Source organism: Canis lupus, chromosome 23 (genome assembly GCF_003254725.2).
Source record: "Canis lupus dingo isolate Sandy chromosome 23, ASM325472v2, whole genome shotgun sequence".
Classification (NCBI taxonomy): domain Eukaryota; kingdom Metazoa; phylum Chordata; class Mammalia; order Carnivora; family Canidae; genus Canis; species Canis lupus.
In genome coordinates, this window is record NC_064265.1 from 25,382,720 (window position 1) to 25,406,732 (window position 24,013).

The following is a 24,013-nucleotide window of genomic DNA, read 5'->3' on the forward strand; positions in this document are numbered from 1 at the left end:
GGATTCATTTGAAAACAGTCCTCTTTCATTTTAACCTTATTAACTGTTTGACATTTGTTCTGTTTTCAGATACTCAGAAGTTGTCCTGCTCGTTTCACTTCTGATTATAAAATCAGACTCTAATATCTTAGATTAACTTGGATTAAAATAGCCTATAATGTTCCCCTGTATCAATTACTGTATTCTAGTAAAGATTCCTACTGTTTTTGTTTTGTTTTGCTTCCTAAAGCCCCCTGCTGCTGTTGATTACACCTAGATCTGCTACTGATTGGAACTGTTAAAAGGCAAAGATAGTGTGGCTGGTTGCTGAATCATTTAATTGTAGGACTAATAAGAGATGTTCTCTCCGGGAACTAAAAGAAATAACGACACTGGAATATTATGTATAAGGAGGCCAAGAAATACTATTTTGCACTTTAATAATTTTGAAGGTGTGAAATTTATTTACATGTAACATAATGGAGTAGTATCAGCAGCCTAGTTGGCTTCCTAAACCATATAACTGATCACTGTTGAAAAGAAAAGGGAGGAGAAATTCTAGAGAAAATTTAGTGCTAACAATTATTTTTCCCTGGGAATTGAATATTCTCAGTTTTATCAAAATAAAACAAATGGGATAACTATATAAAAATATGTTAAATCAGGGATCCCTGGGTGGCGCAGCAGTTTGGCGCCTGCCTTTGGCCCAGGGCACGATCCTGGAGACCCAGGATCGAATCCCATGTCAGGCTCCCAGTGCATGGAGCCTGCTTCTCCCTCTGCCTGTGTCTCTGCCTCTCTCTCTCACTGTGTGCCTATCATAAATAAATACTAAAAAAATTTTTTAAAAAATATGTTAAATCAGTAGTTGACACATTTGATAATTTGACAAGAAATTCAAAGTTAAATTTTCATTTCTAATTGAGGCCATATTTGTAAGCCCAATGCACAATATAGAATGAAGTTGTGTAAAATATAAACTCCCCATGAGAACTTTACATAGAAGTTTCAGAATCTAGAGATAGGATTTCTGTGATAGTTACAGATACTTTATGAAGCAACCACAGATTAAGAACAGCTATCAATTTGTACCCTCACTACTTAATAAACTGAGGTCATTAGTCCTGTGACTTAGAGTTACTTAAGGGAGTATAGTTATGTGCAGGTGTATTAAATGATATTTTATGATATTGCTACTCCTTTATGATATAGCTTCTCTTAAAGACATTTCAGTTTCCTAGGTGCAAACTAAATCAATGGTTTTTAAAGTTATGTACATCTTTTGTAAAGTATTGACTTGACTATAACCTGGATTGAGAAACAGTGAATGTTCTTTTAAGAACTTTATTGAAACATTTTAACCAGGAAACTTTGATGAAGGGTGCTGTCAAGAAGAGTGTTGTCAGCAATGCATGTGATAGGTTGGAGAGAGGGAAAGAGGCCAGTTAGACAGGTTTGCACTAAGGCAGCAAGTAGAGTGCTCTAATTGGAATGGTGGCAGAAGTGAAGTGGAATTCAGTGTTGGTATCTTTTATTTTGTGGATGACCCATTGAATCAAGCACCAAAAACTTGAGACAATGGTTGAAATCTTAGTGGTGACTAAGTGAATATTTATGCTGTAAGTAATGAACCATTAGATTGTAAGCTCCTTGAAGACAAAAATTATTCATTTTTGTGGTCTTAGCCCTTGACGCATTACATTGCTTATAGTAGTCATTCAGCCTTTTAACGTGGAAAAAAAGTAAATAAAAGAGAAAGCCCCTGTATTGGTTTGCTAGGGCTGCCATAGCAAAGTGTCATAAACTTAGTGCCAGAAACAAAAGAAATGTACTGTCTCACAGTTTTGGATACTAAAAGTCTGAGGTGAGGTAGGTGTTGGTTCTTTCTGAGGGCTGTAGAGAAAGGAACTGCTCTAGCTCTAGGTTCCTGTCTTTGGTTTGCAGATGGCTGTCTTCTCTCTGTGTCTTCACTTCACATCTTCCATCTGTAGGTGTCTAAATGGCTTCTTTTATACCACTTATAAATAAGAACACCAGTAATATTACATGAAGGCCCACCTTCATGATATCATTTTAACTTCATTTCTTCCTTAAGGCTCTGTCTCCAAATAAGAGCATGCTCTGAGGTACTGGAGGTTAGGACTTAAACATAAGAATTTAGAGGCATCATAATTCAACTAGTAATAACTCTCTTTGAAGTTGATACAGTTGATAGGCCAATGGCTAATGACATTTACAATGAATCAAAAAGTAAAAATGGCCATTCTACAGTTAATGTAGGATAGGGGCCCACAGATATATGTCCCTTTATAATTAATACTATGTAATGTAAGTTTCACCTCACTTTTACTGTTTTTCAATTTATATCTGCAGTTTGACAACTAATCATTGTACTGGTTTCCATCTAGTGGCAGAAATAGGGGATGGGAGGCTGTTGGAAAAGTACAATAGAACTAATTCCCTTGTCTCCTCTTGCACTTTATTTTACCTTGTTTAGAATAATTTAAAGCATTATCTACCCCACCACCCAGATTTCTTAAATTTTAGGAAAACACGCATTATCAGAGTATTATTGGGAATAATGAAATTGTATTTATAATGTAGTAGGTGGGTTTTTATGTACAACTTTGAACAGGTACTCATTTATCTAGAACAGATGTTCTCCAAGTGTGGTCTCTGGATCAGCAGTGCAACCTTACCTGGGGACAGTTAAAAAAAAAAAGCAAATTCTTAGGCTCTGTTCCAGACCTATGGATCAGAAATTCTAAGGGTGGAGTCCAAAAAATCCGTGTTTTAGTAAGATCTTAAAGTGATTCTGTATGCACCAATATTTGAGAACCACTCATATATTATGAATATAAGTATACTGTACAATGCCTAATTTTATTGTTTTCAGTAATTATAGAAGCTTAGAGTTACATGTATTTTTTCTTTCTAATATTCTTTTGGTTATATTATCTGATATTGAGACCTTGATTAGGAATGGTACCCAAAGTTATTAAATTATTTTTATGGGAAACCTTAATTTTTATTGTTAGTTTATTGTGTGTCTTTCTAGAAATGTTTTATGCATGTAGAAGCAAGGAAATAAATCTCTCTTCTCCCCCCCAATATATGTCTATATATTCTTCTTTCCTAGTTTTTCTCCCTCTACAGATGGTAACATAGGACCTTGCTGTTTTCAGTAATCATTGTACCTTGGAAGACTTTCTGTATCAATGAATCATTCTTTTGTTTGTCTTCCTCTTCTTTCTTTTTTAAAAAGCTATATAGTAATACCATGTCTGCCTTTAGAATAACTTATTTAACAACTTCCCAGTTGATGGACATTTAGGTTTGCTATTTTAAAAATTCCGTGAGAACTATTCTTGTGAGTGGAATACAGAATATTTTTAAAAAGATTCACACTAGAAACTCACATGCATATATAAAAGATATATCTGTATTATTTCATATGTGCAGGTATATTCGTAGTATAGTTTCCTTAAGAATGTAATTACAAGGGCAGCCCAGGTGGCTCAGCAGTTTAGCGCCGCCTTCAGCCCATGGCCTGATCTTGGAGCCCTGGGATCGATTCCCACATCCGGCTTCCTGCATGGAGCCTGCTTCTCCCTCTGCCTGTGTCTCTGCCTCTCTCTCTCCCTCTGTCTCTCATGAGTAAATAAATAAATCTTAAAAAAAAAAAAAAAAAGAAGAACTGATCCAAGGTAATTAAAAAAAAAAAAAGAATGTAATTACAAGGTCAAATACACACACACACACAGGTAATTTTGATAGCTACTTCCAAATCATCCTTCAAGGAGGTTATACCAGTTTATACCCCCTTTGACAGAATATAAATTATTGTTTCAAAATGTGTTTATTTGAAGGCACACCAGTGTTACATACTGCTGTTATATTTTTGAAGAAAACATCTATGTTAAGCTAAAAAGAAAACACGAAACTTAAACTAGTCTTTAACAAACAGTACATAAAGATTACCTCACAGTTTCTTACATTAAGTTATAATATACTGTAGAAACTTCTTGATGCATAAATTGAAGTAGGATTGAAGATTGTCTCCACTAATCTGAAGTAAATCTACATTTAGTGATTCATTAAAAAGTAATTTTTACATATCTGGTAAAACATATCTTTGAAATAGTTTTGGTTTACTGTCAGTGAGTACTTGGACAATCTTTAAATGTGGGGATTATTTGAGATACTACATATGTAGTTGTTTAAAAATTTATGATTTTTTTTTTGGTAACCGCCATAATGTTTTTAATTAAAACTCTTTTTAGGTTTTTCATTTACGCAGTATCATTGGTTTATATTGTGTTAATCATTTCAAAATTTAAAATGAAGCAGTAGTGAGACATAGAGCATTGGTTTTTTGTGTGTGTTTTTAAAAACATTCTATACTCCACCCACCCTCCCCTCCCCCCCTTTTAACACTCTCTTAACTTAAAACTACGAAACAGATTTTTATTTTAATCTTTGGAACAAAAAATGTTCTCTTGGGCTGATACCAGTACTTTCCATGCCAAGTTACAGACCGGAATCTATTTTTATAGGCCAAGATACAAACCTCTGAAAACCAGAGTTTATAATGGAAACATTGACAGGTCCTTAACTATCACAGCACACATGGCACTGCTGAAATCATAAGGTACAAGGCACAAGATTTCACAAGCTGGGTGAGCATTGAATTTTTCAGTAATTGTATTGTCAAATGCCTTTCAGCTAGGGTTTAATAAGCATCATGTGCAAATGGAGCTATGCTAGGGGCCATGAGAGCACATTGTCTGGGCCTGATTCCTGCCCTCTGAATGCTTGTACTGAAGCACACAGATGCTAAAAAGCACTGGGATAAACCTGTTGGGGGATGGCTCAGAGGAGGGAATTGGTTGGAGAGAAATACGTGAACTTCCTTACGTCTAGATCTAATTTGTGATACAACCCTGAAAATCCTGCATGTTTTTGCATGTAGGTCATTACATTCTGGGTATTATTACAAAGTAGGTAAAACTACTCAATGACATCTTCATTTTAATAGTATCACAGAATAAAGTTTAAACTTTATATTGTTACATAATCAAGCAAGTTTGATATTGAGTACTTAGGTGAATTGAGAACTCACCATTTTATTTTATCTTTGAGAGATCCTGTTTAGGTTAAAAAAAGTAAATAGCCTTCTTCAAAGACTATATTTGATTACTCAGCTTTATATGATTAAAGAAAAATCATTAAAACAATCACTTTGGGTCCTTTGAATCACACTATACATTGTTTTAGTCATATTTAAGTTTAATGGATCTGGTCCTCCTACCATTAGCTATTGAATGCCATCAGTTAACACTAATAAATGACCCTACAGTGTCTTAAGTGCTTTAAAGGGAAATATGAACTCAGAACATGTCAGATACCTTTATGGAAAAATAGTTAAAATGGTTTGAGGTATATATTTAATTTGAATGTTCATGGTAGATTCTTGCATGTGTAACACCAACATTGACTACTTTCTTCCTGCCTTTTCTTTATCTTGTTAAATTCTGGAGAGAAGTGGAGGTGTTATGTCAGATATGCTATCTCAGAGGCATTGTGAAGTGTTAGAGAAAACCAGTATCTTGTGGGAAGATAATGAAGTGATAGTTTGTTGCTACAGATTTTTCAAGTACTGCCAGAAGGAATAGGTAAAAGGAAGATGTTAATTTGAATCTGAATCAGATTTTCTGTTCTAGTTTAAATTTGCTTTATCCATTGACCTATATACATATACGTTTAATAAGATTTAGATAGGAGACATACTTGACATCCCAAGGGGCATCTTTTTATATTTCAGACTTATTTTCCACTAATAAAGAGAATATGGACATTTTTTGAGTAGTTTAAGATTTTTGAATCTGTGATTAAATTTCTTCCCCTAATGTATTAGATATATTGCTTTTGTATCTTGAAGGATGGAAAATTTCTAATGTAAGCTATTTAATTCTGTGTAGTTATACTAGCTCTGGACTAGAGGTTCTCATTTGACCTATTTCTTTAGGGAGTAAAGTATGTATACTAATTCTCTTGTCTGCTTTTTGCCATTGCTGTAGAAAACCTCACCACACATTTCAGGAACTACAGTTTTGATCTTGGTTACTTAAGTAAAAGATAATAATGCCTTATACCTTATTTTATTTATTTTTTATTTTTTTAAGATTTATTTATTTATTCGGGGGGGGGAGGGGGAAGAGACACAGGCAGACGGAGAAGCAGGCTCCATGCAGGGAGCCCGACATAGGACTTGATCCCAGGTCTCCAGGATCACACCCCGGGCTGCAGGCGGTGCTAAATCACTGTGCGCCACAGGGGCTCCCCTATCGCCTTATATTTTAAAAGTAATATTTTATTTCACTGTGAGGTAAAATGAAGGAGTATGTGATGTATCTACATCTATAGACAGACACTGGGTTCCTAGATTTACAGATTTGTCTGCTTTAAAAATTGTTCCAGAAACAAAAGTACAATAATGGATACATATACTACATAAAGCCAAAATCCAGAAGACTTGTTAGAGCCGACTAAACTTAGTCCCTTGTAATTCATATCCTATAGCTGAGAGGGCTAGTAACCACTAAATGTCTGTTGACCTATCAGACAATTCATAAAATCTATTCTATACTGATTCTATTAATAAATTTATCTGATGCGGTCTTACCACTAGCAGTTTCTAACTGAAATAGTTTTGAGGAAGGGCAATATTTTTAATTAGTGAAAGAAGAGACTTCAGTTTTGTTTTGCCTTTGTGCCTCACAAAGCAGAGCTTGTGTGAGTTGGGGTCAAGGTTTTCTTTCCCCAGCTCATTCACATGTTCATCCTCCCCTTACATTTTCTCTTATTAGGACTTGATATACAGATACTGGGCAAGGAGATCCTGACCTTCAGTAGTTGTCATTTACTAAAAGGACTTGAATTCATACAAAATAAAATCAAATTACATTTAGTATTGTACTATTATATGGCTCTTTAATTTTATTGATTAATTGCTTGATAGTAGGTATTTCATTTCTCCAAAAATACTGGAGCATTTTAAGGACTGTCATCTGGCAAGATGCCCTTTTGTGTGACTTGGTTTTCTGTTCTTTGCTATACTTTTTCTATGGTGACTCCTTTTTACCTTATCTTCCTCCTTCTAGTATACCATAGTCTTGAAATTACTTCTAGGACTGATCTTTACCTTTATTCTTAACTTCCTGAGGAAAGACTCTTTTCTGAAGAAGGTCCTGAGTGGCTGACCCAAGTGCTCAATGCTTTTCCTCATTTGCGACATGTAACATCAGCTCTTTCTTGTCATCTCACACTCCCGTGCAAAAAGGCCCCTCATGCCTTTCCATCCAAAGTATAAACGAGAGTCCTTTCATTGCCCTAAAGGACATAAGGGGCCCCTCTCCTTTCCCCCTCCCACCTCCATTTCACTCCACGCCTCACCCTTCTTTATCCCTCCAAAACTCCTAGCTGTTTGCTATTTTAGGGACTTTGCTTTGATATTCCCAGTAAACGTTGCCCTCAAGTGATCTATAGTGGCTTGTTCACTCACTATATTCAAATGCCAACACCTTCTCAGGGCCTCCCAATACTACTTTTCACAAATAAGCTCCCAGCTCCCAAATAAGCTCTTAGTCATGCCCCATCATTCTCTGCCCCTTATCCTATTTACATTTTCTTCATAACGTATGTTACCTCTTGACATGTCAATTATTTTTTATGCTTAGTTTATTGTTTGTCTTTCCCTAGAATGTAAATTCTCTGAGGACAGAGACTTTGTCTTGTTCACTTCTAAATGACTACCTTCTAGATTAGCTGCTGACATACGGGAGGGTCCAACAAGTATTTACTAAATTAAATGAATGTTACACCTGTGTAGCCCCTGCTTTCTCCAGTTTCTGCTTCCTTCGTTTATTTCTCAGTAAACAAAATGAGAAAATATTATGTGAAATCTAATTGCAGTATATAAGATAGAGAACAAATCTTATGGGATTATTTGAAGGATTTGTATTTTTGAACTGAAAGTGCCCTTCTTCTGTCTTTGCTCTCATTCGAATAACCCAATCGTATAAACATCTCCATCAGAGTAGTGGCAAGGATGGTGATAGTAATAACAATAATAGCTAGTATTTATGGAGTGCTTACTATGTATGTGCCCAGTATTTTGCTCAGTTCTTCAGGTTTGTTAGTTTAATCCCCAAAAAACCTGTGAAATGGGTATTTTCTCATTTTACTTTAAAGAAACTGAGGGACAAGGAGTTTAACCAGCTTACCTACGGTCAGATAGTTAATAAGGGCATTTCCTCAAATTGAGCCTAGAAAATATGACTATTACTTCTGTCAACAAAAGTAGATTATGGAAGTTTTCTTTTGTGGATATTGTAAAGCATAGTAGTGGAAAGAAGTATGATGCTGGTATATTCTAGCAGGGGCTTTTCTTCTTAGGGCTATTCTTGCTATTTCATATTCTCAGAAGACAGCCTGTTTTTGCTCACTTTTTCCTTACTGGAAGTAGAAATATGGGTTTGGCTTTTACATGATCCAGTGTCTGATCACGTTAACTGTTAAGAGCAGAATGGAATGGAGTTAGGAGAAGGAGCAATTGAGATGAACTTTGGGAAGTAATTAATAGGATCTGGTCTGATAGATATTTATTCAGTAATATTTACTGTTACTTGCCAGATCATGTTTTTGATTTTTTTTAAGAAAATATTTCAGAGAGACAGGAATGGAGTGGGATAGGTTTTCTTGACCAAGAGTAGTTGCCCAAATAAATAGAAAGAGGTAGGAGAATAGTGGATGTCTTTAGAAAATGAAAAGATATGAAGGAGAAGATTAGAAAGTTAGATGAGGGTAGATCATGAAAGGCATTGAGAACCTGTAGATGTATTTATATGTCAGCAGGTATAATGGAACCATGATTATCTCTTGACCTTTTAGGGCTGGAGCTCTCTTAATACATCTCCTTTGCTATGGGATGCTGTCCTGCATTACATGCTATGTACATTTTCTGTATTTTGCCTCCTATCAGATTCTGAGTGTCAAGACAGCAAGGATGTTGCCTCTCCTCGTTCTTTATTCTGTGGTGTTCCTTTCCTAGTGCCAATAGACATAGTGGGAAGCCAGTAGGGATGTCTTAAAATGAATTTCTAAATTAATTCTGAATTCATGTCCCATCCTCTTAGTGTGTGCCATTGAGCTGCTATCCTTAACCTGCTAGTTTCAATATCCACATATATAAAATAGAGATGATAATGATAAGATGCTGGTAAGATGCTGAGGAGATTAAATGGGATAACAACATAAAGCACAGTGTCTGGCATTTACCAAGCATTTAGTAAAATACTAGTTATCATCAGTACTGAATACCTCTCTTAGCGTAGAGAAAGCATTGAACCAAATTATCATAATCATTTTTATTTCTTTTTTGTTCAGGAACATAATCTATTTTCATTATGCCCTATTTACAAAGGGAAATTTGGTTTTCTTCTTTTCTTTTCTTTCTTTCTTTCTTTCTTTCTTTCTTTCTTTCTTTCTTTCTTTCTTTCTCTCTCTCTCTCTCTCTCTCTCTCTCTTTCTTTCTTTCCTCTTTTCTTTCTTTCTTTCTTTCTTTCTTTCTTTCTTTCTTTCTTTCTTTCTTTCTTTCTTTCTTTCTTTCTTTCAGAGAGAGAGAGCATGAGCTGGGGGAAAGGGCAAGGCAGACTCCTCACTGAACAGGGAGCCTGATGCAGATTCTCAGTGTCAAGACACTCTGGGATCATGACCTGAGCTGAAGGTAGACACTCCACCACTGAGCCACCTAGGCATCCCCATACTTCTGATTTTTTTTAATACTGTATTTTTTTAAATTTTTTTTTAACTTTTATTTTTTTATGATAGGCACACAGTGAGAGAGAGAGAGAGAGGCAGAGACACAGGCAGAGGGAGAAGCAGGCTCCATGCACCGGGAGCCCGACTTGGGACTCGATCCCGGATATCCAGGACCGCGCCCTGGGCCAAAGGCAGGCGCCAAACCACTGCGCCACCCAGGGATCCCTAATACTGTATTAAAGTTACTATGGGGATGCCTGGGTGGCTCAGTGGTTGAGCGCGTGCCTTCAGCCCAGGGCCTGATCCTTGAGTCCCAGGATTGAGTCCCACATTGGGCTCCCTGCATGGAGCCTGCTTCTCCCTCTGCCTGTGTCTCTGCCTCTCTTTCTGTGTCTCTCATGAATAAATAAATAAAATCTTAAAAAAAAAATAAAGTTACTATGTATCCAGGATTTATTTATTTATTTTTTAAATCCTATAAATTATCAAGCAAAGGACCACCACATGGCTGAAAACTGGGCAAAAGATATGAATAGGAAGCTCTTAGAAAAGGAGACCCAAATGGCTAGTATATAGATGTGAGAGTTTACTTTTATGCATCAACTTGAGTGGGCCACAGGTATTCCTAGATATTTGGTCAGACATTATTGCAGGTGTTTTTGTGAGGGTGTTTTGGATGAAATTATTAGTTAAACGGGCAGAAGCAGATTGGCCTTTATAACGTGGGTGGGCCTTAACTAATTTGTTGAAGTGCTGAATAGAACAAAAGCCTGACCTTACTCCTGGCAAAAGGAATTCTATTGCAGACTGACTGGGACTTCATCTGCGTCATCTCTGTCTAATGGCCTTCCAGCCATATCATTGACTTCTCCTATCTGACAGCCTTTGAACTGGAATATTGGCTTTTCCTGCATCTCCAGCCTATCTTCCTATCCTTACCAGTTGAACTTGCCAGGTGTATAATTGTGAGAACCAATTCCTTATAATAAAACTCCCTGTTTTTCCTATTTTTTTCTTTGAAATCTTCTATTGGTTTGTTTCTCTGGAGAACCCTGACTAATAGAACAGATGAAAGGATTTTCAATCAGGAAGTAGTCAGGGAGATGCTAATAAAAACCACAATGAGATACCACTTCATACCATTCAGATTGGGGGGAAGAAAAAGGCCCATGATACTAAGAGCTAGCAGGGGTGTAGAGAAATAGGAACTGTCCCATACCAAAACGTAAATTGGTATAGCCACTTTGAGTAGAATTTTGGCAATATTTTGTTAAAGATAGGCAAACAATTTGATCTAGCAATTTCAATTATAGATTAAAATTACTAGATTTGTCATCAATAAGATTGCATTAAATGTTAAGATATATCTTAAAATTTAATTTTGTGTTAACATGATTCCCATGAAGACTTTTTCATGATCCATTTTTTTATTTGGTTGCTTATTTAACTATGGATGTATGTATAAGGCCTGCCTAAGAGCTCATAGACTTAGACAGGATATGTAATAAAATAATTTTTGAAATGAGATGGTTTAAAGAAAGTATATATCAAGAATTTCAGGAATGCCTGGGTAGCTCAGTGGTTCAGCATCTGCTTTCAGCACAGGGCTTGATCCCAGAGTTCTAGGATCAAGTCTTACATCAGGCTTCTGGCAGGGAGCTGCTTCACCCTCTGCCTACATCTCTGCCTCTCTCCCTGTGTCTCTCATGAATAAATAAATGAAATCTTTTTTTTTTTTAAAGATTTTATTTATTTATTAGAGAGAGAGAGAGAGGCAGAGGGAGAAGCAGGCCCCACACAGGGAGCCCGATGTGGGACTCGATCCTGGGTCTCCAGGATTATGCCCTGGGCTGAAGGCGGTGCTAAACTGCTAAGCCACCGGGGCTGCCCAAATGAAATCTTTAAAAAGAAAAAAAAAAAAAAAAAAAAAGAATTTCAGTCACTATGTCCATTGTGAAATTTTAGTAGTTACTGAAAAATATGGATTAGTTTTCATACATTTTTGGGGGGTTTAAAATTCCTCTGTCAGTAAATTGCTGGAATAATTTTGTACAAAATAATCCTAATGTTCCAAGAAGATGTGCATGACATATAAAAATAATCCATGTCATACTAAAAGGCAAAATATTAGTTTCTCATACAAGAAAGAGAAAAGATCATACCAATGTATTTGTGTAACTATATAAGTTTACTGCTTTGACCACTTATGTTCCCTTATTACTGAGCCTTTGGCTTAGGTCGTGATCCCAGGGTCCTGGAATTGAGCATCGGGCTTCCTACTCAGCGGGGATCCTACTTCTCTCCCTCTCTTCCCTGGTTGTGCGCTCTTCCTTACTTAAATAAATAAATCTTTAATTTTTTTATTTTTATTTTTTTGCAAAGTGAGAGTATATTTGGATTTGTGGGGCGGTGAGGGGGGGGTGCGGGATTATTATCTGGTTTCAAAAGCCTCAATAGGAAAAAATTACCTTATAATAATGTCACCTGAAGTGCTTGATCATGTTTAGTTAGTTCTATTAGAAGTTAAGATAAAATTTCCAGGTCCTAAACAGTTTTCTTTTTCTTTTTTTTTCCTAAACAGTTTTCAAAACTTCAGATCTCTATTTACTTAACTCAATACATAAATAGCACATTATAATTCCAAGTGACTGTGTCCTTGTTTTGTAAATGGTAAAGCATGGCATGAAGTTTATAGTCCACCTTTAAAGTGTTTGCTGAGGTTTAGGCATACATTATGAAAATTTTAGAAATTGTGCAGTGTTTTTATTTAAATCAGTATGCTAAGAAATATATATGCCTAATGTACTTATCTTTTAAACATTTATTGTTCCGTGAAGTTTTTGAGAAAATGTGCTACTGTCTTCTGCTAGAGTATATACACAGGAAGAAGTATGTATATTTATTAGTAAAACTGTCTGGCTGTTGGAATATGGCTTGTGTAGCCTCTCTCTTGTCCCCGTGTATACCCACATTACTATTTGTGTATTTATTGTTTTGTTAATTGCACTCTTTCATCAATCCTTTCAGGTCTTCATTTGTTCTTCATGGCATTCAAGGAATTTTTCTGGTTTTTCAGTATGCATTGATGTCTTGAAAAATTCTTCAATAGTAGCTATAGAACCCTTATGCCTTGTGACATCAGGATATCATGTGAACGTTGTGTTTCATTTTCTGTCTTTTATACTTAACTCTTCTTTCTTTATCTATATTTCATTTTATCAGTGCTTTAAATTTATCATCTTGTAAAAACGAAATGTAGACAATTTTAGTCTCATTTTGATGGCCCATAATGTTTACATTGTTAAGCTATATATATACTTCTGTTTTCTTAAATGAACATCTAAATGGTTTGGGTGTTAGTAAACACAGAAGTTATATGTACACAAGTCTCTTTTGGAGATGGAAAAGATGGAACCATTACAATCAACACAGGATAGCAAAGACTGAGACAATCCTTCAAGTCCTATCACTTTCCTATCACTTTCCAAATTCATTATTTTAGATAAATTACTCTTTTAAGTGATTGTTATTTTCTGTAGAATTGTAGAATATCTATATATATTTATACGTCATTAGGTTGGAGAATTGGAATTTTTCTTGTCCCTATAAATAATGATGATCTTCTATTATAGTCGAAACATTTTTGTGTTCAAACAGGCTTCTTGGTTCTTATGCCAAATATATAGAAGCTACTACCACATGAGCAAATAAGCTAGTCATTTTTGAAGTCACTAATCAGTTAAATTGGCGTTTTCATATGGAGTTTGAAATGTCTTCACATTATGCATTTTTTTTTTAAATTTAAGGTCACATTCAGAGCTTAGATTCTAATGTATCATGCATATTTACTAACATTTTATTTACAATATGAGAATGAAAATATATATTTCAGTAAGAGTGATCTCAACAAGTTAACAAAGTTCAGTTTTCTCTGTGTTGTCTTTTGTTTTTTTCCCTTAATGCACCTGTATTCCTTAGGGGTAAAGACAATCTCCCTATAAAAATAGTCATGTACTCTGTCTCCATTCAGCTGAGTTCTCAGCAGCTCTTAGGTTTTTGTCAGATTGTTAAATTTTTCTGCATTTGGTAGCTGATGATTGCCATTAAAAAGTTGGTTTGTTCATTTGTTTATTATTATATTTCTTTGCAGTTACTTAGGGAGATTGAAAGACAAGTTGCTGTGGGCTCAGGTCATTTGAGTAGTGTATCTTTGTCTTTTCCATTAAGTGATTACTACATAGAACTTTGGAAAAACACCTCTTTCCTGCTTTGGGGTAAGTTTTTTTTTGGATCTTACTCTCAGAGTTTTGATCTCATTTAATCCTTGGGACTCCTGTAATAAGCATACCACATATTTTCCCATAGATACTCATCTTTGTTTATCTACTGGTAGGGTTGTTAGATAAAGAACAGGTTGCACAATTAAATTTGAATATCAAGTAAATTATGGATACCTTTTAGTATAAATATGTTACAAATATTACTTTTTTTCTGAAATTCAAATTTAATTGGGCATCTGTATTTTTACTTCAGTTAATAATTTTAATTAATTAGCTAGTGCTAAGTCTTGCAACCTATTTTCTGGGCTCTTTCCTCATTAAACTTTGAGCTAGTTGGATGAAGAGGTGTACCCTAATTCATCTATACCTAGTTTTCCTATCTCCATGGTAGGCTAGTGATTTTTACCAACTGAAAGAATAAAATCTCTAATCAGCAATAATGTTTCTTTATTTGAGTATTTACAAAGCAGCTATGTTCAACTGAGTTTGTCCTTTTATGTAAGTTAAATTCATTGAAAATAATCATGTTTCAATGAGTTGAAGATCTCAGTATTAATTTTAAAAAAATTCATCACTCTTTCTCTTCCTTTCTCTTCATCATCTCTTTTTCCCCTTCTCTTTCCAGCTCTTACTATAATTAGCTAGCATTAACAGCAAATGTTTACTTTAGTTAAATTATTCAGGACATTTATTTTACTTGTCAAAGGTTAGATCAGGTTGTTGTTTGAACTGGTAATTAAATGCAGACTAATATGCTCTCGTATTTATATGCAATATAAGCCTGGTTCCTCATCATTCTGTATAATTTTGATGTTCAAGGCTGACATTTCAAAAAGGTTTTCTCTTTTCAAATATTGCTCATTCTTCTTGAACTCCTAATTGTTTGTTATAGTTACCTTGATTTTATGAAAACCTGACTGAATAGTTTAAAGGATAGAGGTGTTCTCTCTATAAAATAGGGACAGTAACAATTGGAAGTAATTTTGTATGGCTGTGTAATAACAAAAGATTTGGTCACTGGCTGAGCTACTTTTCCAGTCTTTGCATCTTGAGCATCTATCTGTTCTAGAGAACTCTGAGACTAAATGAGGATACACTGTGGAGAGCTTTTTGTTAGGCCACTTTCACTTTTTATAATGCTGAATTTTCTCTTGGTTTATACAGTCACTACTGCCACTTTCTATTAATTTATAACATTTGAATATTTGAAAGGCCAATTATATTCTTATTTTGTAATATAAAATACTTAAGCCCACTTATGAACATTTCATATATTCTACTTATTTCTGATTATATATATTATTTATGAATCTAGTTTATTTTTATAGTGGATGATTTACCCTAAACATCTTGTTCTGATAGCCTGGAAACTATCAGAATTAAGTCTTATAATTTTAATTTTCTTTTGATCACTGTCCTTAGTATGTAGACCCTTAACGGTGTTCCTATACCTATTTAATTGGCAACCCTTGAATAGTACAGTTGTGTGGTTAGTAAAAGTGAATTAGGTGTTCAAGATTTTACCAATGAGCGATATTTAATATTGAATGACATGTATTAAGACAAATGCTTTTATATATAATTTATTTGGCATTGTAGATGCATTTATCTTGTGAGAAACAGACCCCCTGTTGTCAGATGAAGTATTCTGGAAAGGTTTGGAGTAAATAAATAATAAAACTACTTTGATATACAATCTAACCAATATTAAATATTAAGACTTTCAGATGATTGATTTTAATACTTAATTAACTTACTTAAAGTCCAGTGTAACTGTCTTGCATTCAAGATTGACAGAGTTTAAAAATGGGAGATTTATTCTTTCTCTTTGTTTTCCTTCTCTCTTCTTTATTTCATTCTTTCTTCCTTCTTCCTTTCTACCTCCTTCACTTCCTTCTGATGAAGACCTCAGAACATCATTATTCCCAAACATCAAATTTACCTCTAGCTGCCAATATTTTTTAATAAAAGAGGTTTTTAAATAGAAACTTCTATAATGTTCACTTACTCTCTTAATTAAGAAAATACAGCTTTTATCAAAGTTTGTTGCTTTTATAGCTAAGATGTCATGTTTTAGGTTATATACCCATCATGGTAAATGGATGCTATCTGTGACAGATACGTATTTATGTTATATCCTCTTTCCCTTTTGTAATCGTGCTCTGGAAATAGTTCATTTAAGCTCTTTGATATGCTTTTCTTATGGGAGGTATCTTTATGTAAAGCAATATTACTCTGTCATTTCAGTGTTTGACTTTTAAGTTTACCATCAGTCAAGAATTTAAATGAATGAAGTATGCTTATATGAGCTTTTCTGAATATGGATGTCTTTAGAAGACACAATTCAGAATGCTAATTCTCTGCCTATGTATTGGAAGCTGTAAAAGAATGAATACACTTTGGAATACATAGAACTTCAGATTCACAGGGAATGAATTATTTTTCTAGAGGCTTTGTTGATGTGATACCATTTTAAAAGGAAAAAAATGTTGACCTGACCTAGCCTTTTGTCTGTATAATGTTAAGAATTGGAAGTTTTCACTTGAGACTGCTTGTATTGCTTCACTTGATGTGGAAAATAATATTGTTTTGAAATTTTATATATTATACCTTTTTTTTTTTTTATTGGTGTTCAATTTACTAACATACAGAATAACACCCAGTGCCCGTCACCCATTCACTCCCACCCCCCGCCCTCCTCCCCTTCTACCACCCCTAGTTCGTTTCCCAGAGTTAGCAGTCTTTATGTTCTGTCTCCCTTTCTGATATTTCCCACACATTTCTTCTCCCTTCCCTTATTTTCCCTTTCACTATTATTTATATTCCCCAAATGAATGAGAACATATAATGTTTGTCCTTCTCTGACTGACTTACTTCACTCAGCATAATACCCTCCAGTTCCATCCACGTTGAAGCAAATGGTGGGTATTTGTCATTTCTAATAGCTGAGTAATATTCCATTGTATACATAAACCACATCTTCTTTATCCATTCATCTTTCGTTGGACACCGAGGCTCCTTCCACAGTTTGGCTATCGTGGCCATTGCTGCTAGAAACATCGGGGTGCAGGTGTCCCGGCGTTTCATTGCATTTGTATCTTTGGGGTAAATCCCCAACAGTGCAATTGCGGGGTCGTAGGGCAGGTATATTTTTAACTGTTTGAGGAACCTCCACACAGTTTTCCAGAGTATATATTATACTTTAAAACTGTCCTCTAAGCTTTTAGTGCTTAACTCTGACCCTCTCATTAAATATTAACTATTTTTCACAAGACCTTCCTTCTTTCAGGCAGATCACTTTTATTCTAAGATTTAATATTACAAGAACCAGACTTATAAAGCCAATATAACTGTCCTTAAGATTAGACTTGGATTATAAATGGCAGTTTTAGCCTAAAGTGTCAATTCCTGTGACCAGGATAGCAGTAAAACCATATTGCACAACCAATTTTGAGTTTTGTGAATTTTGAGTTTATGTGGAGCAGGAAATTTAACTGTTATTTATAGTAATGTAGCAAAGAAGGGATATCTCCTTTCTCACGTCTTGGAAGGTATATTGCTGCATGTTCTAAATTAGAAAAAATAAGATTGCCTTCAGTTTTAACAATTCTGAGGGTTTTGTGGGAAATTCTAGAGACAGAATGACATTTAAGAAAACTGAAATCTATCAATTATGGATTTTAGTAGTCATTTACTCTAAGATATATATTTTTGGTTATTACATATTTTTCTATCTGCTTTTTGTATAGAAAAGATTAAGGCATACCAAATATAGAAGTCTGGGTTTGTAATAGGGGTAAAAGATGTAATGGTGCATTGTGCATTTCAAAATGTTTATGCCATTTTGACTTTTAATAGCAATTATCTTAAAATTTTCAGGTTAAGAAATTGCCTTAATTCTCTATTTGAATTCAAATATTTTCCTATGGTCTGATCTTTCTAGGTAAAAGATTGTTGAGTCACTATATTGTATGCTTAAAACTAATATAACACTGTATGTTAACTACACTAGAATTAAGATTAAAAACAAAATAAAAAAATAAAACCAAACAGCAAAAAAAAAAAGCAATATCTGCTTAGTAAGTTACTTTTGAACCAGATTATTATTGAAATCCATAATTAAAAGAAAAGTAAGAACGTTATGAGACTTTTTCTTCAATTTCTTGAAAGTAACTCATTATTACTTTTCAGCTGGTTTACTTTATTTGAATATAAAAGAATTTAGTGATTCAGTTTCGATCTATAGGTATAATAAATTAGAATATAGTAGATGCCTGATTATACAGATTGAAGCGGGAGAGTTAGGTTCTTGTCTCACAGAGTTGAAGACTGAGTATCCCGGATAAAGGAGAGTGAATAAAGAGAAGTTTATTAAGCAAGGATACAGAGAAAGTTCTCAGGAGTGAGAGGGGTTCCTACAGGGTTGCCACTGGGGGGCTTGTAGGGTTGGTCTTTTATTGGAAGGCAACCAGGAAACCTAAATTCTTTTAACATCTCTATTGATAACATCATTGAGTTCAGGACTAGTGGTAACACCTTCAGTGGCTTACTTTTTTAGGGTCTTGTAATTCTTTCTTGGTTACAAGTGACTGTTATAACAGGACTCCACCCTTAGCACCTGGGATAGGATGGTCTGGTTTATTTATTTTTGGTTTCCTTTCATCTCCACATTTTTGGGATTTTTGTGAGCCTGATTCCATGGCCCCCTACCTAGCCCTGCTTGTCCCTTATTCACGGGCTAGTTGTAGACTCCTGTATTTGGTAAATTTTATACGTTGGTTATCAGTTATAACCATAGAGGTCAGTTTCTAAAGAATTATTACTTAAATCGGTGATGACTTCTTGAACTTAACTTTCTCTTAGGAGTCAAAAAGACCTTAAGTATCTTTGAAAATCTTGAATGAATATATAAGCATCATCATGTTGTAGAGTATTTTAGCTATAGAAAGGTAGGTATTAAAAAAAAAAGGTAGGTATTTTTTTAAAGTTCCATTTAAAAATATACTTTGATATCAGTTTGGTAGTTACTTGTTTATTTCTCATAAAGTTCAAAGTACATAAAATCCCCTTTTTGTATATTTTAGGTATATAAAGTCTATAACAGTGGAATTGTACTATAATAAGAAAGAATTAAGGTAATGATATGAAAACATGTCTAGGACATTAAAGAAATTTTATGGAAATCTGGCTCTTGGAATATGCATTTTCAAATGTTTTCTCTCCTATTTTCAAAAGTATAACAAAATGTATGGAGAATATGTATCTTAACATTAAAATAGTTGTCCATGGGCCAAATACAGTTTTGAAATGTGTTTAATCTGTTCCACACAGTTTTTTTTTTTTTTAATTTGAATTATTTACCAGCACTTTAAAGAGATTTCACATAAAATTCTGGGTTTCTAGCTTGTCTTGAATAAATCAAAGCAGAGTATAGGGTGTTTTAGTTGTTCACAGACCCATCCCCTTGTACTCCTTTGTTTTATACCTTGTCTGTTTGTCTGATTGACTTACAGAAAGCCAAATATAGTGCCAGAGTAAAGAATGTAATCTCTGGAGCTAGACAAGGTAGGTTCAAATTCTGGCATCAGCACTTACTACTAGTGTGACTGTAGACAAATTAGTTAATCCCTCCATTTTCTCTCTGGTAAAATGAAAAGGATGAGGATGGTATGTCAGTAGCGCTGTTGGGAGGATGAAATGATGAGTATACATGAAACATTTAAAGTGGTTTTGACTTGGGATGCCTACGTGGCCTAGTGGTTAAGCATCTACTTTCGGCTCAGGGTGTGATCCTAGAATTCCAGGATCAAGTCACACATCAGGCTTCCTACATGGAGCCTGCTTCTCCCTCTGCCTGTGTCTCTGCCTCTTTCTCTGTGTCTCTCATTAAATAAATAAATAAACAAACAAACAAATAAATAAATAAATAAATAAATAAATAAATAAATAAAATCTTTAAGAAAAAATGTGGTTTTTGACTTATATTCACTTCTCAATCATTGCTGATTTTGATTAATAATGCTTTTTTGCTTGACCCCATTAGGCATTTGAGTTTGGTGGTCCTTACTTCTCCATAGCAGAAAACTTTATTAATCTGTTTATTCATTTGATCAGCAAAATTTATCAGATTCTGTTTTATAACATATATAACCGATCATTTACTTTTTGTTGTCCTCTACTAGATTATATTCTCCAGAATTCCTTCAGTATTTTAAGTGCTAAATATATGTTGATTGATTTGCACACATAAGAAGCAAATAACTGACGGCTGTCTAGATTTTTGGATTTAGGACTTGATTATGGCTTTAGAAAATCTTATGTTGGCAATGAAAGTTTTCTGCTTTCTCTAAAGTTGGTTTTGCCTACCCCTTTGCTTTTGCTTTAGCCACAATCTAAGGTGGAAAGGATTTTTTACTATCTGACTATGCAAGTATGTGAGAGTTGGAGGGTTCTGGTAAACTCAGAAAATGTACAAGACTGTTCTACAGAGTGAGATGTTTTGGGGGAGAAATAAAGGATAGAGGAGAATTTTGTGTTGGGAAGAATGTGGTCAAAGATTTGTGTATTCATGGGCTTCTGTGGAACCTTTTCTTCATAACTGGAGTCCATATCCTGGAAAATTATATACTCATTTTGGTTGGGCTTGCTTTTCCAACTTATCATTCCTCATTTACTCTTCCTATATCATGTCTCTCCTCTCTCTTGAAATTTAAAATTTCATGTATTACATTATTTTGGATGAAAATTAGTGAGCCCATTTATTTTTTTGAAAGATTCTGATTTAGTACAGTTATCTGTATCTTACAGACATTAAAAAATTTTTAAGTGGTTAGTGTGGCTTAAAAAGTTCAATAATAGGGGATCCCTGGGTGGCTCAGTGGTTTAGCGCCTGCCTTTGGCCCAGGAGTCCTGGGATCGAGTCCCACGTCGGGCTCCTGGCATGGAGCCTGCTTCTCCCTCCTCCTGTGTCTCCCTCTCTCTCTCTCTCTCCCTCTCTCTCTCTGTCTATCATAAATAAATCTTTAAAAAAAAACTTCAATAATTAATTAAAAACATCTTTGTTTAAGTTGAAATCATTTCTAGAAATCAGAATACAGGAGGAAAACCTTCAAAATGACTAAACAAAATAGGTAGTTATTTATATAATCTTGCCTTTGTAAGTGTAATAATACCTGAGGTGGAAATCATAAAGGAGATATAGATATTATTGTGTACACAGAAATGAAAAAATTACTTAATGTCACAAGAACACCATGTTATTTGAAGACTGACACACTCAGAAAAATATCTATCATATGACAAAGGTTTAATATTCCTAATATTTAAAGCATACTTACAAATTATGAAGACAATCATAATAATAAACTCCATCCACAAAAGATAATAAATATCAGAGAAAACATATGAACCTTTGGTGATCTCACTAGTTGTCAAGCAAATGCAATATAAAATGTGCCTCTCACATTCGATAAAATGAATTACCCATTCCCATTGTTAATGAGGGTCCACGGGAATGAATTGTCTTACATAAAAACCTTTTCTAGAGTACAATTTGCCAAAACTTGCTATGGAGTCTTATTTTTTTTAATACATGTTTTGGCCCAGCAGTGACCTCCCAAATTTATCTTAAGGAAATAATCATAGATGTTGCATAGAAATATTACTAAAAGATACTCACCATGAAACTGTTTATAGTGTTAAACAACTGAAAGCATTCTGTTTACTAATAAGGAATTGGTTATATGCATCATTATAACTATTTAATGGAATACTAGGGGTTTATTTGAAGTGATAATATGGTCTTTTTTAATGGGATGGAAAATACCCACAATAATTTATATAATCAGTATATTTAGTATGTTAGATCACATTAAAAATATATTTTTTGAAATGAAATGTTAAGAGGGCTTCTGTTTTTAGTTCATACAATTATGAATGATTTGGATATGCTATATTTTCCATATTTTGAAAGTTCTATTGTAAATGTATTGGTAATGAAACAAAAAGATGTTATAAATGAGACAATAATTTAACTTAAAATTCAACATTTTGTGCAGAAGTTTATTGAAAGTAAATGTGATTGAACATTGAGGTAATGGTTACCAGTGAAGTACAAATTTGGGGAGAAATTGTTGAAATGGAAATTTTGTGCCACTTTTCACTTCCTTGCATATGCCTGCCAATGTGTTTTAACAGTCCCTGAAGCCTGTGGAAAACTTGTTAATGTCTGTAATGCTCATTTAATCATTTCAATCGTGTATTTATTTCCAGTCATAGCAATAAGAAAAAATACCATTTCTCTCTCTCTCTCTTAATTTCCCAGGTAGTCACTTTTGATGACATTGTCTGGTTTTCACAATGTATCATTCCTTATCTGAAACTAGACATCCTCTGCAGCCAGAAGAACAAGAAGTGGGCATTGACCCCTTGTCGAGTTACTCAAACAAGACTGGAGGTGAGTTTTGTATGCGGATGCATTATGTGGCTACTGGAAAACCAAGGAGAGAGCCTCTAGTTAGCTTTGCCTGCCTTATGTGTGTAATTCTTTACATGAAGCTGAGCAGGGCATCTTGAAGCATACTCCACTGGATAGGTAGAGAGCACTCTGACACTAATGAATACCACAAAACATCAACTTTCAATTATAGACAGAAGCATTAGCCAAATGTTTAATGCACTGTCATTCTTAAAAAAACAAATGATAAACAGTTACTTCAGCATAAGAATGTTGAAATCAAAATGGTCTTTGTCAAACATATTTTAAAGAACTAGAAGCTTTTGGTCTTGATTTTGTAAGGAATTTTTGCCTTTAAAAATAAGTTGACACTATTCTGAGATAAAAGACTTGCCTTATTCTCTCCTTCATCTCTGTCTCTCCCTTTTTAAACTAATTGAAGTTTGTGTTGTACTTTTGAAGATCTGTGCATTTAAATTGTTGAAGGAGTAAAAGAGACTGTAAGAGATAAACTATATTCAGGGTACCTTGTAAAAATTTATCAAATATGTGTATTTCAGAACCCTGTTTTGTTTATTCATATTAGTAACACTATAGCATCTCAGAAAAGGAAGTGGTCAGTTTGCAAATTCTTAAAGCCTTATCTTTATTTTTGATTGATTCATTGACTCAGGTAACTATTTGAAATATTTTTACTCATGAAATAGATACCTCAGGATTACAAGATCTATTTTTAAAAATCATAATTAGAATGATTCACATATATTTTATTTCAGATAATTTTCTTTTCAATATTGGTTCAAAAGTTTGCTATTAACTTGTGTTTTGGGAATTTAAAAAAGAATGATTGATTCCTTAAAGCGGTTACTTCTTTTGTGCACAAGATTTGACTTTATGGAGTGTGTTAATGGTTTTTATGCATTTTTACTATCTTCTGAGTCATACAAATGCCATTGTTGTTTTCAGTGAAAATAGTGTAATTTGCCTTACAACTTATTTTGTGATTTTACTTTTTATTTTTACATTTTATTTTTATATGTATGTTTATTGAAAAGGTCTCAGAAAGATTGTTCAAAGTTTTGATAATATGAAAAAATTGTTAGTGTCTCATTTTAGTGTCAGCATCTTAATTTCAGTGGTAATAATACTACATCTCCTGGTGATTTTTTTTCCTAAATGTAATAATTTATAAGAAGCACTAATTATTAAATAAGTCAAAGTATCTTACAAACTCATCTATGTGGATATTTTAAAAGTAAATATATTTTTGTTATAAGCATATAAAATAATTTCACCAAAAAAAATAATTTCACCAAAATTTTCTGATTGATGTGCTTATTTTAGGATAGTTCCTTTTCTTTCTCTTTTTTAAGTGCATATTTTTCTCTGGTCTAGTTCATTAAATACCGAGGTTCTATTTTTTTTACTTTAACTGGTTAAAAAACATTTTAAATTAATTTTATCCTTTATTGTTTGC

General features: G+C 34.1%; 1 protein-coding gene across 18 annotated transcripts in view; it reads left to right on the top strand.

Annotated features, from left to right (window-relative positions):
• TBC1D5 (TBC1 domain family member 5) overlaps nucleotides 1-24,013 on the top strand; it is a 544,381-nt gene that overhangs the window by 175,200 nt on the left and 345,168 nt on the right. For 15 of the 18 annotated variants that reach the window (XM_049100069.1, XM_049100068.1, XM_049100073.1 and 12 more), the window contains one exon: nucleotides 22,405-22,536. The exons of 1 other annotated variant lie outside the window; for it this stretch is intronic. In XM_049100069.1, coding sequence (XP_048956026.1) covers nucleotides 22,440-22,536 — 97 coding nt within the window. In that variant the 5' untranslated portion in view covers nucleotides 22,405-22,439. Of the gene's footprint in view, nucleotides 1-13,951; nucleotides 14,076-19,594; nucleotides 19,647-22,404; nucleotides 22,537-24,013 lie in introns of those variants that run through there. 2 more of the 18 variants (XM_049100071.1, XM_049100072.1) reach the window with 2 other exon arrangements.